This window comes from Rhinatrema bivittatum, chromosome 4 (assembly GCF_901001135.1).
Source record: "Rhinatrema bivittatum chromosome 4, aRhiBiv1.1, whole genome shotgun sequence".
In the NCBI taxonomy this organism is placed as follows: domain Eukaryota; kingdom Metazoa; phylum Chordata; class Amphibia; order Gymnophiona; family Rhinatrematidae; genus Rhinatrema; species Rhinatrema bivittatum.
In genome coordinates, this window is record NC_042618.1 from 232,457,181 (window position 1) to 232,473,492 (window position 16,312).

General features: G+C 39.9%; 1 protein-coding gene across 4 annotated transcripts in view; it reads left to right on the forward strand.

Annotated features, from left to right (window-relative positions):
* The window catches only part of CACNA2D4 (calcium voltage-gated channel auxiliary subunit alpha2delta 4), a 558,520-nt gene that overhangs the window by 93,389 nt on the left and 448,819 nt on the right, over positions 1-16,312 (forward strand). For all 4 annotated transcript variants that reach the window (XM_029599894.1, XM_029599895.1, XM_029599896.1 and 1 more), the window contains exons 10-12: positions 710-799; positions 6,558-6,671; positions 9,391-9,469. In XM_029599894.1, coding sequence (XP_029455754.1) covers positions 710-799; positions 6,558-6,671; positions 9,391-9,469 — 283 coding nt within the window. The remainder of the gene's footprint in view (positions 1-709; positions 800-6,557; positions 6,672-9,390; positions 9,470-16,312) is intronic.

The window sequence follows — 16,312 nt, forward strand, 5'->3', positions numbered from 1 at the left end:
TATGTGTGTTTGGATGGGTTTTATAATGATGTGGTAATAGACAGTATTTTATTATTTGGGGTGCACCTCAAAGTTTATACTGATTTTGTATTTTGTTGAATAATGCAGTAAATATAATAAACGTGATTGTAATAGTTATTTGAACTATTGTTGTGGAAATATATGTAAATTATATATTAGACCTCTGTTTATGTATATTATTGCTGTTGATTTCAGAGGGAAACATACTCCTTATAATTACCTGATTAGTTTTAAAATTATCCAGGTAAAATCTCCCCCTAGTAACTTTAGACCTGCTTTTTGCGATGACCAGATTTACCCTGCTAAACTTTGTTGAGTTAGTACTGAATATCAGCGCTGCCCAGCTAAGTTGAATAATTTTTTTGATATCTTTTTAACCAGAGTAAGTTTTAGCTGCGTAATGACTTGCCTGGCTAAAACTGATCTACTACAACAGGAGAGAAATTGAAAACCTTGGATTTGTCTGGCTAAGGCTTGAACTTAGCTGGGCAAACCTGCTGAATTTTGATCTCCCAAGTGTTATTTTTGAGATAAAAAGGAAATGGTAATTCTGCTTGGAGGGTGGAAGAAAGGGGGCTGTATGCAAACAAAGATTGTGTGGATCAAAAATTGAGAACTTAATCTTGAATTATGAGTGTGTTAGTTTTTTTTTCTCAGTACAGCATATGTATGTTTTATTTCTTCGTAGCACCTTAAGCAGTTGGTAGCAGATCTCCATGCAAAAGGAGTGGGTACAGTTAACCAGGCCCTTATCGAGGCTTTCAAAGTCCTTCAGGAGGTAAGAAGTGCCATGCTATGGCACATAACTAGTATGTATCAGGCACAGAGTTAGATGAAAGCGTACATATGTAAAATGTTTGTTAAAGCTTTGCTGCAATCCTTGCATGATAACTAGTTGCATAGCAGATAGTCTCTTTCTATGTAAGGTCTGTATTTGTTTATTTTTTTGACAGGGAAGGGCTTTTATGGTGCCATTTGTATTTATTTATTAATTTCAAAGTTAAGAATTGACTCCAAACGTGCCTGCAGGACTGAAAAGTCAGATCATGCTCCTCAGGAAAAAAAACCCCTGTCCACTGTTGTCAATGGGATAGATGTGCCAAGATGCCTCCTGATGCCAGTCACTTTAAGCCAGTGTGACTTGAAAATTCACACGACCCCAGGCAACCAAAACCAAATTAGGATGGGTGTGGGCTCCCTCCAACAGTCACTCCACTCTCACTATTACCATACTCCAGTTGATCCTCTCTCTCAAACTCCATCCTCTCCAAAGGACTCTTTCTCTTAACATCCTCCCCTCCAGCAGACCACCTCTCAACCTCTGGCCCTCCAGCTGATCCCCTCTTACATCTCCCAGATACTCTCACTTATCTATCCCATCCTTTCTCTCTGACCCCCTCCAGTCCTTTTCGCATCCCCCGCCAGTTAATCCTCTCGCGCCCCAAACCCTTCCTTTAACAGCCAACTTATCCTCTGCTATCCCCTCCCTCTCACCCCATCCCCCATTCCCACCTCACTTTCATCCTCCAACCTCATCTCCTCTCAAACCTTGATTTCACATCCCCCCCCCAGCTGATCTTTTACATCCCCCCAGTTGATCTTATATCTTTCCCCTCTTCTCACCCTCCACAGCCAATCCCTTTCCAGCTGATCCAACCCTCAAACTCTTCCTGCCTCTGATCCCTTCCTTCAGACAACACTTCCTCTAAACATCCCTCTGGCCCGGGTCAGTGAAAACATTTTTCTTTGGATCCCAGGCCAAAGGTAGATGATGACTGGTGGGAAAACAGGGAAGGCTGTTGTGAAATGCATTGCTTTTTTTTGGGTGAGGAGAGAAGAACAGTGGCAATATTATTTTATTTATTTTTATTTATATTCCGAATTTCGGATCTTCGAAGTGGTACCATAGGATTTCTCTTCACTGGCCCATGCATGCACAGCCCCTCCATTCCTCTCCTCTCAGGGCTGGTTCCAAGCATGACTGTGATCTGCAAGCAGCGGCAGCAGCATTAGTAATGAAAGTCAGCACAGGGCTTGTGAGCCAGTGCAAGCTCTCAGGCCCTGCGGTGGCTCTAAGTCCTCCACATGCAGAACCTCTTGTTCCCACAAACTCACGTGAGGGCCTGTGAATGTTTTCTGGCTCACAGGTCCCATGTTAATTTATACTACTTGTGCTGCTGCCAGTTCAGGTACTTGCGACCCGAGCTGAAGCTTCTGTGACCCTATTTGGGGTCCCAACCCACAGTTTGGAAAGCTCTGCTTTAGCCTGTGCATGCTATTTTTCTTGTAGCCTTGTGTATTTAGTGCATAAACGCTATTTTGAAGCTAATTTTATTGGTTAATGCGCTTCTAATAGTGTTTATGTACTATTGAGACAGCCTTTAAAGAACTTGCACTAGAACATAGAAATGACAGCAGAAAAGGACCAAATGGTCCACCCAGTCTGCCCAGCACGCTTATGCTTATGCCAGTATCCACTGTGCAAGTTATCCTCATGCTTATCAGTTTCCCAGACCATAAAAGTCGGGGCTCTCCAATGCTGTTTGAATCCAGTTTCCCTTAACCCTTGCCGTGGAAGCAGAGAGCAATGTTGGAGTTGCATCAAAAGTATCAGGCTTAGTGATTAAGGGTAGCAAGCACCGCTTCAGCAAGTTACCCTCATGTTTATTTGTTCCCCAAACTGTAAAAGTTGGGGCCTTCATTGGTTGCTGACTGAATCCAATTCCCCTTTCCTACTGCTGTTGGAGCAGAGAGCAATGACAGAGTTGCATTAACAGTATGAAGGATTATTTGTTAAGGGGTAGCCACTGCCACACCAGCAAGTTACCCCCAGTCAGTCCCATGCACTCTTTTCTTTATTTCTATCCTCTAGCCTTTAGGGATCCACTGTGTTTTTGTCCCATGCCCCTTTTGAATTCCTTCATTGTTTTCATTTTCATGGTACCAGGAGTGGGGCCTGAACTCATGCAGACATATGTCCATTGTACATTTTAAAGGTGAATTATAAAAGTGATATGTGCATCAAAACCAGGCGATGGACGCGCATGGTATTGCTTATTTGTTGCCACCCGATTTTATAAACCGGCCACATAATGCACACAAGTATTGCTGCACAAAATATCTCGCATCAGGAAAAAAGGGCCGGAATGTAGGTGGGGCTTTGGGCATTCCAGAACCAGAGCCAAGAGATGCATGTATGTGTGTACATATATGGGCACGTGTCCAGGTCTATTTCAGTGCAACTTTACTTCTGCTATAGCTGAAATGCAAATCAGAATAAAACCGTTTCTAGACACACATGAACTGATTGAGGGGTCTGGGTTAACTGGGATGAAGGCAGGCTAAAATACCAAAGGGGTTGAAGACCTAGCTTGAGATTGGGCAAATTGGTGGGGAACTGGTGAAACTGGCCATGTCCTGGATGAGCGAATGTTATAAAATTCCTCACGTGTGCGTCTCAAAGCCGACATTTCCCTGCTGTGCACCTTCATGTTTATAATAGGGAGCACACATACACGCACCTGACTTATTTTATAACGCATGCAGGATATAAAATTGTAATGCATCTGGCTGCATGCCCATATACTCGTGTATATGGACACCCGTATGCCCATTTTAAAGTTACAGTCTTATGGGGTTATTTTCCAAGCTGCTTTATGGGCTTTTCACGTTCATTAAGGCGTTTTCGCATGCGAAAAGCACCATAAAGCATGGTGCGATGCTAATTTAGAAAAGGGGTGGGGTTTGGGGCGGGATTTCTGGCCAAGTGGGATGGCTTCACAAATCACGAAGCCATATCGCACAGTTGTAACGCAGGAAATAGCTACACCTTTTTCATTTGTGTCAAGCTGTGCAACTTCGCTTTATCGCAGTTTGCGATGTTTTCGCACATAGCATTTTTAGTCTTTTAAGCTGTTGAGAGAGGGAGAGAGACACACACTAGCTATAAGGCCCTCATAGTAGTTAAGTATGTATACCTCTATAGGAGGCCCACCTAGTACCTCTAGGTGAGGTTTAGGGGCCACTTTGACATTGTGTGAGACGTATGAACAGAACAGTGCTCTCTTGTGAAGATTTGATGTCCTTCAGAGTGAATGTCAAAGTGGCCCCTAACCCCTACACTAATACCTAAACCTGACCTCGAGGTACTTGGTGGGCCTCATATAGAGGTATAAATACCTAACTACTATGAGGGCATTATAGCTAGGCTCTCTCTCTCTTTCCTCCCCCCTCTCTCTCTCTCTCTCTTTCTCCCTCTCTCTCCACAGTGGTTCTAGGTAGGAATTACAACAATTGTGGCATTTACCGCAAAGTGCAAAAAAGGTATCACAACTCTACTGAAGGTGTCAGGTTTGAGATTGTAATGTTGGTTGTTGTGGGTCAGTACATTTTGCTTTTTTAAAATATTGCTTTGCTTGTTGAGGTCAATATTCAAAGCCATTTAGATGGATAACTCACAATTTAAATGTTTATGTTTAAGTATCTTTATTAGTTTTCACATAAAACCAACCACGTCACATGACATTGCTTCAGCAGTAACACAATACATGGGTAATAATGGCAACACATGCACATTGAGAACATAACAAGTCCCAACACTCACAACCCCCTCCCCCCTCCCATGAACAAGCTCAGCTCGGAACAAGGAAAACATGGAGGAGAGGCTGTTGTGTTCTTCTCGGCCTCTCTCTGTAGAGCAGTTGAACCCCCTCCCCCCTACCCTCCCCATAGGTCTTGCTGAGGATAGAGCATAATTAAAACAGCGAGACGAAGAGATTTAAAGATCAGGGGGTATGGACATATCATTCAGTATTAAACTGCGTGCCCTGTAGGGTAGTGATTTGGATGTAGATGTCCCAAATGAGGAGGAAAGGCCTTGGTTTACAGGCAACATCTATGCGTTCCGCCACCTTCTCAGTCAAGCAAAAAAGGTGGATTTGATTTTTCCAAAGTGCCAAGGTGGGCGGGTCAGTTCCTACCAGAGTATGAAGGATGGATTTCTTAGCTAGAAGTAGAACTTTCCGGATCCACAACCGGTTGTGCCTCTGACCCAACGCGACTCCCCGCAGGTGGTCAAAAAGAAGAATGTGCGTCTGAGCCGGTATCTATACTTTAGTCATGTGGAGAATGTAAGCCATAACTGAACACCAAAAGTTCTGAACTTTGGGGCAGCCCCAAAACTTATGGCCCGAGGTGCCTAGTGAGAGAGCACATTTCTCGCAAATGGGTGAGGGGGTAAGGCCGATACGATGTGCTCAGAGCTGAAAGTAATAGTAATGCATGAGGAATTTATATTGAGTTTCCCGCAAGTCCTGACCACTCACAATCGTTGGGATGTGCTTGAAGCTGAGGGCATATTGCGCTACTGTCATATCTAAGGGAAGCTCACTTTGCCACTGTAAGAGGAGTCCTTCAGAGTTTAGGGGAGGCTTCAGTTGCATCAGGAGCTTATAGTAATAAGAGATAGGGACTGGGTCCTCTATGTCCAGTATGTCAGATAAAGAGTCTCGTTGGACACTGTTCCAATCTTGGAATTGGAGGGCTCGGATGTAGCTGCAAATTTGTAAGTAGGCAAAGACATGTGCAGCAGGGAGACCAAATTCCTCGCATAGAACAGGGAAAGTCTTGCGCTCTCAGTCATCAGAGAAAACTTGTCCCACCCATTTCCATTTAAATGTTTAATTTTGAAGACTGAAGAATTAATTTGATATGACAAAATAATGGTGTTGGGAGAAGTTCCATAATAATGTTGATGAAGTTCTTGTTGACGACATGTCATTGATGGTGCTTCAGTTACTGGATGTTCACAGAACCATGGCATTTGTGAGGATTGGGAAATTAATAGGGACTACTCCTATGGTCTAATATATAGGACTGCCATACAGAAGATCTGGCTAGTATCCTAAATACTACTTTTGCATGTTGGGTTGATTGAAACCAGAAGCAAATTGGGAACCTTGCTTATATTCCATAAAGGAAGGGGAGAAACCTGAGTGGCACATGCTGATTTGTTAACAGCGTATAATCAATCCCCGCTGTTAGTGAGGTCAAATGTATATACTACAACAACTCTCTCTCTTATGTGTAAAATTAATAGTGTAGGATGAGGAAGGTTTCATACATCATCTGCAACATGCCTCCACGGCCTTGTACACAGAATATTATGGATAGTAATCATGAACCAATCTCCTTCCTACCTTTGGGTTTTTTTTAGAGCATTTTTATGTGAAATGAATCTTTCGTGATTTTAATGTGTATCTAGTGCTTGTTTAAAAATGGCTGTACAGCTCAAGCTTCATTGTTACATTTAAACATTAGACGCTATCCGCGGTTTTTTTGCTGCCGCTGCAGGCACTCCGAATACCTCTTTTGAATCTCAGTCTGTAACTCTGATTTTATAGGGATTGGGTGATCTGATTAAGGGAGGAAGGATGAGGCAAGAGAAGGAAAACCGAAAAAATTATTTTAAAAAGCAGAGTAGAAATAATGATGAAGATGATATTGGTAATGATGATTATTAATGACTTTATTTGCAGTTCAGAGAGGCTGGACAAGGAGGTCTTTGTAACCAAGCCATCATGCTCATTACAGATGGAGCCGTGGAGGATTATGAAGCTGTGTTTGAAAAATATAACTGGCCTGATCGTAAGGTTTGTTTCTTACCCAATATGCAAATGCATTTCCTCAAGAGAAATCAATGTAGTAATTATCTGTGGAGAAGAAAGATGTGATACCCACAAAATGACTTCACATATAGCACACATTTTGTAAGTAAAATACAAAAATATATTTATTTAAATTCGGTTCATTTTTAGCAATTAGACTTTTCAGTTGAAGAAAGAAAACAGAATGTTTCCTGCATTGAGAAATCTAATGTGCAGGTAAAACAATTGCCCTACCTTAAACATTTATTTATTGATTGATTGATTTTATATACTGTCGTTTGGAGGAACCATCACAATGGTTTACATAAATTTCAAAAGAACATTAACATAGAATATATTTCAGTAGATAAGGACCATAAAGCTCAACTAGTCTGCCCAATTAAATTCCTATTGTATTGGCAGAGGCCTCAGTAGATCTCTCTTCCCTTCACTGCTAAGGATCCTCTTTTCTTATTCCATTCCTTCTTGAGTTCTCTGTTTTGTTTCCTCCACCAGCACCACCACCTCTCCTAGGAAGCTGTTCCTATGCGTTCACCAAAGTTCTCATGAATAAATATTTTCCATTGTCAGGCCAGTCTTGTATCATCGCCGGTTCTTCTATAATTTCCTTTCCATTGAAAAACATTTGCTGCTTCTGCATTACATGTACCTTTGATATATTTCAGTGTCTGTCATATCCCTCTCTTTCTCTCTTTTCCCCTCTCCCCTATGGTATGGCATATTTAGGACATTAAATCTCATCTCATAAAGTTTTAGATGCAGATCTGCTACCATTTTGGTAGCCATTTTCTGAACCTCTTCCACTGTGTCTTTGCCCTTTCACAGAGATGGCTTCCCGAATTGGTCTTTTCCTTTTTGTTGTGGGAAGTTTAATCATCCCAGTTGGGTCTGGGTTCCAACAGTTATGTGTTCCCAATTAACGCTATTGATAGGACATTAATCTGTACATTACTGGTTCTCAGTCAAGGTGCCAAAAAAGAGCCATCTTCAGCTCATGACTTGATCTGAATCATTAACTTTTCCATAGATACTTACAGTCAGTTGACTTTGGATTATTTAGGCTTGGATAAACATCCTGCACTGCTTTTTGCACATCTTGTAGCTTGTGCAATCCTTTTATTTATGTATTTATTTATTTTGCAAAACCTTTTTTGTTTGCAACAATATATGCTATTTCAAAAAAAAATTCAAAAATTAGAATTGAGATACTTTTTGGTGACATTGAGCAGGTTCCTCTGTATAGCAAATTTAAAGAAGGATTTAAGTTGCATGGTTTACAAATTTTTAAAGTGGAAGGATTTCCAGCACAGTTTTGCCATAGCAAACATTTAAATGAGGTTTAAGCCTGGGTCAAAGAACTGAGTTTATTATATGGTGACTGCTCTGAATGACAAGTTTGTTACATTGAGAGGATTATAACATTTTTAAATACCGTAAATGTTCTGCACATTTTAGTCTTGAAATGATTGGGTAATTTAACAGCTTCATGGGCAAACCAATTTATAGCTGCCCCAAAGTTGACTATGTTAAATATTTTTGCGTAGTTCAGTTGCACATTTTTATAACACTGTATATTGTTTAGAGTAAAAAATAACTGTTAGGATATTTTCTCTGTTTTTGAGCCTAGTTTTAGCTCTAGCATGCCCCACTGATCGCCTGCTGACCCTAGAGAGTGTGGATAATATATAGGTTCAATAGTAGGACTATATGAAGGAAATACGAATAAACCCTCTCTAAAACTTTATCCCTCTAATAGATATATAATGCTATATAATTGGGAAATGGACCCATGTCTGAGTCTCTCATCTTATAAGTCAACTATCTATTCCTACTTTATTTTTTTATTTTTTTTGCCTTTGCAATGATAGCTTAAGGCAAAGTACAGTAATAATAAATATGCAAAATATAAAAACAGGTTACTAAATACAATTAAAACCAAGCTGTCATAAAATCATTATAAAATACATGCTAAGAAATACCAAACAAATTACTACATTAACACGTTGCCTTGAGACCCTATTGATTTAATATACATGCTTCTGAACCCTTCACAAAAATAAAGTGACTAAAACATATGATTAAAATTATAATCCTGGTTATATTTGTTTAATGGCATTACTCTCTCCTAGTATTTCCCAGCCTAGTTCTGAAGGTGCGCCTAATGAATCAGGTTTTCAGGGTAGCCACAATGAATATGCAAGACAGAGATTTGCTGGGCTGCCAATGTATGGAAATTTGTCATACATATTCATTACAGGTATCCTGAAAATCAGACTGGATAGGTGTGTTTCAAGGACAGGGCTGGAAAATACTGCCCCAATCCTATTCCATATTCAGCTCTCACTTGGGATCCAGCATACAGTGGTTTTCATGTTCTAGCACATTCCACACTTTCAATAAGGTAAGTAAGATGAAGATCAGGAGGGCAGGAAGCAGTTCCCTATAGAATTTCTTTCAGTGCTCCACTTTGACCATGTAATTCAGGTTTCTGTATGAACAGTGGTTGATTTGGCTATTCTCTATCAGTGCTTCTGCTTCCATAGCTCATAGCTCTAGGATGAGGCTCCTGAATCAGGTAATATTCCAGACTTTTGCTGTCATCTGATTTTTTTTTTTTTTCCTTTTGTAAAGGAGAAGAAAATTTATTTTAAAGGCAAGATGGAGGATGGATATGATGTATCTGTTTTATATGCTCAATTCTCAGGTCCGCTTGTTCACCTATCTTATTGGAAGAGAGGTCACGTTTGTTGAAAATGTGAAATGGATAGCCTGCAATAATAAAGGTATAAGAAATAAAAGTGACGGACACTGCATAGCTATTTATACAGATACAGCATTTAAAAATTCTATTGCCTTACTTTATTATGTCTGAGGTCTTACAGCAATCAAGAATCTCAGGGACCATGTAGAACTTTACATATAAGATTTGAGGGGTTCAGCTCTTACATAAATAGGTTTTCCAGCTAGCCCAAGCCAGGAAGTGACAGACCATAGAGCTTGACATTGGTGCATGATAAAACGGTGGAAGCTATCGTTAAAAACTTAATTACTGGTCATATAAATAAACATGGCTTAATGGAGAAGAGCCAATATGGATGTAGCATAGGGAGGTTATGCCTTACTAATCTATTAAAATTCTTGAAGATGCAAATAAGCAGCTGGACACAGGTATGCTGTTCGAGACAGAGTCCCTCATGAGAGACTCCTAAGACAATTAAGGGAACAATAATCGAACATTTTTATGCACATAAGCATGTGTTACCCTTGTGAAAACGTGGATGGATCACTGCCCACCCTCTTCCTGCGGGTAAAAGTGGGTGGAATTAGGTCAAGGGAAACAAAATACACATGGTGATCGCATTTTCACATTGCCCTGTATTTTGCTCCTGCTTCACTGTAACTGCAAAGTGTGTGGATTGTGATTGTGATTGCTGGCCTCATTTTCAAAGGGAAATTCAACGAGGAAGAAAGTTAACTTGCAGTTCCGCACATACAAAATACTTAAGAACTGCAAACCATGTGGGGTGTTTCAAAATTGCTCTTCTCAGAGTCATGGGATAATGGAGTGGTGATTGGTTAAAAGATAGTACTCCTCTTTGTTTCCCAAGTGGAGCGTCCCAGGACGCTGTAGCAAGACCAGTGTTTTATATTTATTAAGAGTCTGGAAAAGGAAGCAATGAGTGATCAAATTTTGCAGATGATTTATTCAAAGTAGTTAAAACAGGAGCAGACTGTAATGAATTGCAAGATGACTTTACGAGACTAGGGAACTGGGCATATTAATGGCAGATGAAATTTAATGTGGACACATGCAAGGCGATACACATGGGGGAAAAATAACCGTAGCTATATATGCACAGTGCCAGGTTCTGTATTAGGAGACACTATCTAGGAAAAGGATATTGGAATCCTTGTGGATGATGCATTGAAATCCTCAGCTCGAGAGCAGCAGCAGTCAAAAAAGCAAAGAGAATGTTAAGAATTAGTTGGAAAGGATTAGGAAATAAAACTGAGAATATCATTGTGCCTCTGTATAGATCTGTGATGTAAGTTTGATTACTGTGTGGAGTTCTGAAAGAAACTCCACGCAGTAATCAAAGGGAAAAAAAAAAAGGAAAAAAAGAACTAGAAAAAGTACAGAGAAGGGCAACAAAACTTCCAAAGACAGGCTAAATAGATTAGGGCCGCTCAGCTTAGAGAAGGGAAAAGATAGAGGTTTATAAAACTTTATTTTATTTATGAATATTTGATATTCTGCCTCTTCCCAAAACTGGTCTTGAGGTGGATTGCAGTGGACGTAACTTTCAAAAGGATTTACACACGTAAAACTGGATTTCATGCACATGAATGGACTTTTGAAAATTGCTATTTTTGCACATGTAACTCCTGTAGAGATCCTTCCAGATCTCTACTAGAACCAGATTTCTGGCATAAGGAATATTCCATTGGTATGGGGAGACAATGGAGAAGTAGTTCATGTGCCTGTGGAGCCTAGAATAAACCCTTGCCACCAACTTAGGGCAGGGGTGCCCAAACCAGTCCTCACTCCCCCTCAGTCATTCGGGTTTTCAGGATATCCTTAATGAATATGCATGAGGTAGTACATGTAAATAAATCTCATGCATATTCATTAGAGAGATCCTGAAACTGTGACTGGCCCAAGGATCGATATGAGTAACTTTGTGTTAGGGAGTGGAATTTTGTAGTTGGACATATTCTCCCTGGAAGAGTCAATCGATGTTGCCTGGTTTTATTTTTAAGGAGGAAGGCCTCTGAGTTATCTGGGTTCAGAAAGGAGACTGAGTTTTCACTGTTTTGCAGCAGCAGTGCAGACCATGTCTGGAAACCTGTTAAACTAGAACAAGGGGGAAAGCCGACAGTCACTCAGCAGTGCATGGTTCGGAGAAATGTATCCTTGAAGGATACTAATGAAACAGGAGAGTTAGGGCATCCCAACAGAGAGGTTCCATTAAATGCAAACATAGTTCATATGCCTATATATAAAAAATCACCAAAGCTAATGATTTCTGAATTATCCCAAACAGAAAAGCAGGTTGTTAAAACAAGCAAAAAACACACTTTGAAATGTCTGTATGCCAATGCCAGAAGTCTAAGAAGTAAGATGGGAGAGTTAGAGTGTATAGCAGCAAATGATGAGATTGACATAATTGGCATCACAGAGACTTGGTGGAAGGAGGATAACCAATGGGACAGTGCTATATCAGGGTACAAATTATATCACAATGATAGGGAGGATCAACTTGGTGGGGGTGTGGCACTTTATGTCCGGGAGGGTATAGAGTCCAACAGGATAAAGATCATACAAGAGACTAAATGCTCAGTAGAATCTATATGGGTAGAAATCCCATGTGTGTTGGGTAAGAGTATAGTGATAGGAGTATACTACCGTCCACCTGGACAAAATGGTCAGACAGATGATGAAATGCTAAGAGAAATCAGGGAAGCAAACCAATTTGTCAGTGCAATAATAATGGGAGATTTCAATTACCCCAATATTGACTGGGTAAATGTAACATCAGGACTTGCTAGAGACAAAGTTCCTGGATGTAATAAATGATTGCTTCATGGAGCAATTGGTTCAGGAACCAACAAGAGAGGGAGCTATTTTAGATTTAATTCTTAGTGGAACGCAAGATTTGGTGAGAGAGGTAATGGTGGTGGGGCCACTTGGCAACAGTGATCATAATATCAAATTTAAACTGATAACTAGAAGGGGGACAATAAGTAAATCTGCAGCTCTAACAGTAAATTTTAAAAAGGGAAACTTTGATAAAATGAGGAAAATAGTTAGAAAAAAACTGAAAGGTGCAGCTGCAAAGGTTAAGTGTTCAACAGGCTTGGACATAGTTTAAAAATACAATCCTAGAGGCGCAGTCCATATGTATTCCGCGCATTAAGAAAGGTGGAAGGAAGGCAAAACGATTACCGTCATGGTTAAAAGGTGAGGTGAAAGAGGCTATTTTAGCCAAAAAAAATTCCTTCAAAAATTGGAAGAAGGATCCATCTGAAGGAAATAGGATAAAACATAAGCATTGTCAAGTTAAGTGTAAAACATTGATAAGACAGGCGAAGAGAGAATTTGAATTGAAGTTGGCCATAGAGGCAAAAACTCATAATAAAAACTTTTTTAAATATATCCAAAGCAAGAAACCTGTGAGGGAGTCGGTTGGACCATTAGATGACAGAGGGGTTAAAGGAGCTCTTAGGGAAGATAAGGCCATTGCAGAAAGACTAAATGAATTCTTTGCCTCCGTGTTTACTAATGAGGATGTTGGGGAGATACCAGTTCCGGAGATAGTTTTCAGGGGTGATGAGTCAAACTGAACGAAATCACTGTGAACCTGGAAGATGTAATAGGCCAGATTGACAAACTAAAGAGTAGCAAATCACCTGGACTGGATGGTATGCATCCTAGGGTACTGAAAGAACTCAAAAATGAAATTTCTGATCTATTAGTTAAAATTTGTAACCTATCATTAAAATCATCCATTGTACCTGAAGACTGGAGGGTGGCCAATGTAACCCCAATATTTAAAAAAGGCTCCAGGGGCGATCCGGGTAACTATAGACCAGTGAGCCTGACTTCAGTGCCGGGAAAAATAGTGGAAACTATTCTCAAGATCAAAATCATAGAGCATATAGAAATACATGATTTAATGGAACACAAGTCAACCTGGATTTATCCAAGGGAAGTCTTGCCTAACAAATCTGCTTCATTTTTTTGAAGGGGTTAATAAACATGTGGATAAAGGTGAACCGGTAGATGTAGTGTATTTGGATTTTCAGAAGGCTTTTGACAAAGTCTCTCATGAGAGGCTTCTACGAAAACTAAAAAGCCATGGGATAGGAGGCGCTGTCCTTTCGTAGATTACAAACTAGTTAAAAGACAGGAAACAGAGTAGGATTAAATGGTCAATTTTCTCAGTGGAAAAGGGTAAACAGTGGAGTGCCTCAGGGATCTGTACTTGGACCGGTGCTTTTCAATATATATATAAATGATCTGGAAAGGAATACGACGAGTGAGGTTATCATATTTGCGGATGATACAAAATTATTCAGAGTAGTTAAATCACATGCAGACTGTGATACATTACAGGAGGACATTGCAAGACTGGAAGATTGGGCATCCAAATGGCAGATGAAATTTAATGTGGACAAGTGCAAGGTCTTGCATATAGGGAAAAATAACCCTTGCTGTAGTTACACGATGTTATGTTCCATATTAGGAGCTACCACCCAGGCAAAAGATCTAGGCATCATAGTGGATAATACTTTAAAATCGTCGGCTCAGTGTGCTGCAGCAGTCAAAAAAGCAAATAGAATGTTAGGAATTATTAGGAAGGGAATGGTTAATAGAACAGAAAATGTCATAATGCCTCTGTATCGCTCCATGGTGAGACCGCACCTTGAATACTGTGTACAATTCTGGTCGCCGCATCTCAAAAAAGATATAGTTGCGATGGAGAAGGTACAGAAAAGAGCAACCAGAATGATAAAGGGGATAGAATATCTCCCCTATGAGGAAAGGCTGAAGAGGTTAGGGCTGTTCAGCTTGGAGAAGAGACGGCTGAGGGGGAATATGATAGAGGTCTTTAAGATCATGAGAGGACTTGAACGAGTAGATGCGACTCGGTTATTTACACTTTCGAATAATAGAAGGACTAGGGGGCATTCCATGAAGTTAGGAAGTAGCACACTTAAGACTAATCGGAGAAAATTCTTTTTCACTCAATGCACAATAAAGCTCTGGAATTTGTTGCCAGAGGATGTGGTTAGTGCAGTTAGTGTAGCTGGGTTCAAAAAAGGTTTGTATAAGTTCTTGGAGGAGAAGTCCATTAACGGCTATTAATCAAATTTACTTAGGGAATAGCCACTGCTATTAATTGCATCAGTAGCATGGGATCTTCTTAGTGTTTGGGTAATTGCCAGGTTCTTGTGGCCTGGTTTTGGCTTCTGTTGGAAACAGGATGCTGGGCTTGATGGACCCCTGGTCTGACCCAGCATGGCAATTTCTTATGTTCTTATGTTTTCTGTTTCCTGAGAGAGGAGCTTTTTCCACCTTCCTTGTCTCTTATCTTGGTATTCCCTTTTTGAAACATTTATTTTTAAAGCATACCTGAGTCCTTACCAGGAGGCTCAGTGTGTGTAAAGGGAATGGTGTCTCTCAGCCAGAGAAAATGATTTAACTGTAAGGCATTCTGAAGAGTGGATTTTCATCCTGTCCTGGATGAGAGGAGTGAAAAGAGGGTAGCAGTTGCCTGGACCTAGTAGTAAGGTTCATTATCTCCAGGAAATTCAAGGATAAGAGGCATATAAAGATATTCAACAAGCACTGTGAATAGTATTTATTTATTTATTTATTTTTTATATACCAATATTCGTGGGAACAACACATCAGTAAGCAGAAAAGGAAGAACTACAGGAGAGAGAGAGAGGAGTAATTGGGATTTTTCTGTATGGATTTTGAATAAATTGGACAATAAGAACTATCCCCTATCAATTGAGAGGAAGCTTACAAACTGCCTTGATTGATTGGATGAAATAGATTTTAAATCTATTCATTGGCATTTGAAGTGATCTATTAATCTGCTTGGAAAAAAGAGAAGGTCACAAATCTATGTCAAGACCTTAATTGTGTACCATCATATATTGAAACAACTAAAGCTTGTAAAAAAAACCCTTCATTAGTTTCACTATTCATCAGTAAAGTTATCTTGGAAACCATCCAATGCTTCCTGCGTGTTTAATGTTGCTGTGATTGTCAATGCTGCTGCTTACAGGAGCTTTAATTTTAGCAAGGCCTAGAAGAAAATTCTTCCCTCCTGACCCCCCCGCTCAAGGAGTCCTGGACACTCAGGTGAAATAACAACTTGGGAAGAGAGACCTTAAGAGACTTGCGCTTGAGGTATGGCTCCTGGGGCCTTTATCCCGGACTATTAGCACAGGGGTTATACTCCTTTTATTTATTTATTTATTTATTTTTAATTTTTATATACCGGAATTCCTGTATACAATACAAATCAGTCCGGTTTACATGGAACGAAAAGATAGCCCTGGTCTGGGAAGTCAGATCGGGGTTTTTTTACAAAGAACATTGAACAATAACATATAATACATTCATAATACAAAGAACATTGAACAATAACAATAAATCCTTAAATATTTTCATAATTTTATTAAAATTAGGCCAATGGCATGTTGAACTTAAATTAAATGTAAGGTAAATTGAAATTTAATTTTGCATAAAATTGCATATTATTAACTGTAACACAGAAATTTAATTTTGCATAAAATTGCATATTATTAACTGTAACACAGAATATTCCCAAGTTCAATCAGGATGCGGCGCTTAGTTACATTCTGGAGATTGGAACGCTTGCCTGAAGAGCCAGGTTTTTAACTTTTTTTTGAACTCTGGTAGACTGGGTTCGAGGCGTAGGTCAGGGGGGAGAGCGTTCCAATGGTGTGGTCCTGCAGTTGAGAGTGCTCTTTTTCTTAGTAATGATGTTGCTGGAGGGGCGAATAATGTGCCTCTGTAAGCGCTTCTGATGGGTCTGGAGGATAGGTGTGGACGAAGTTGAGTTTGGAGTGATATAGGTGCGATG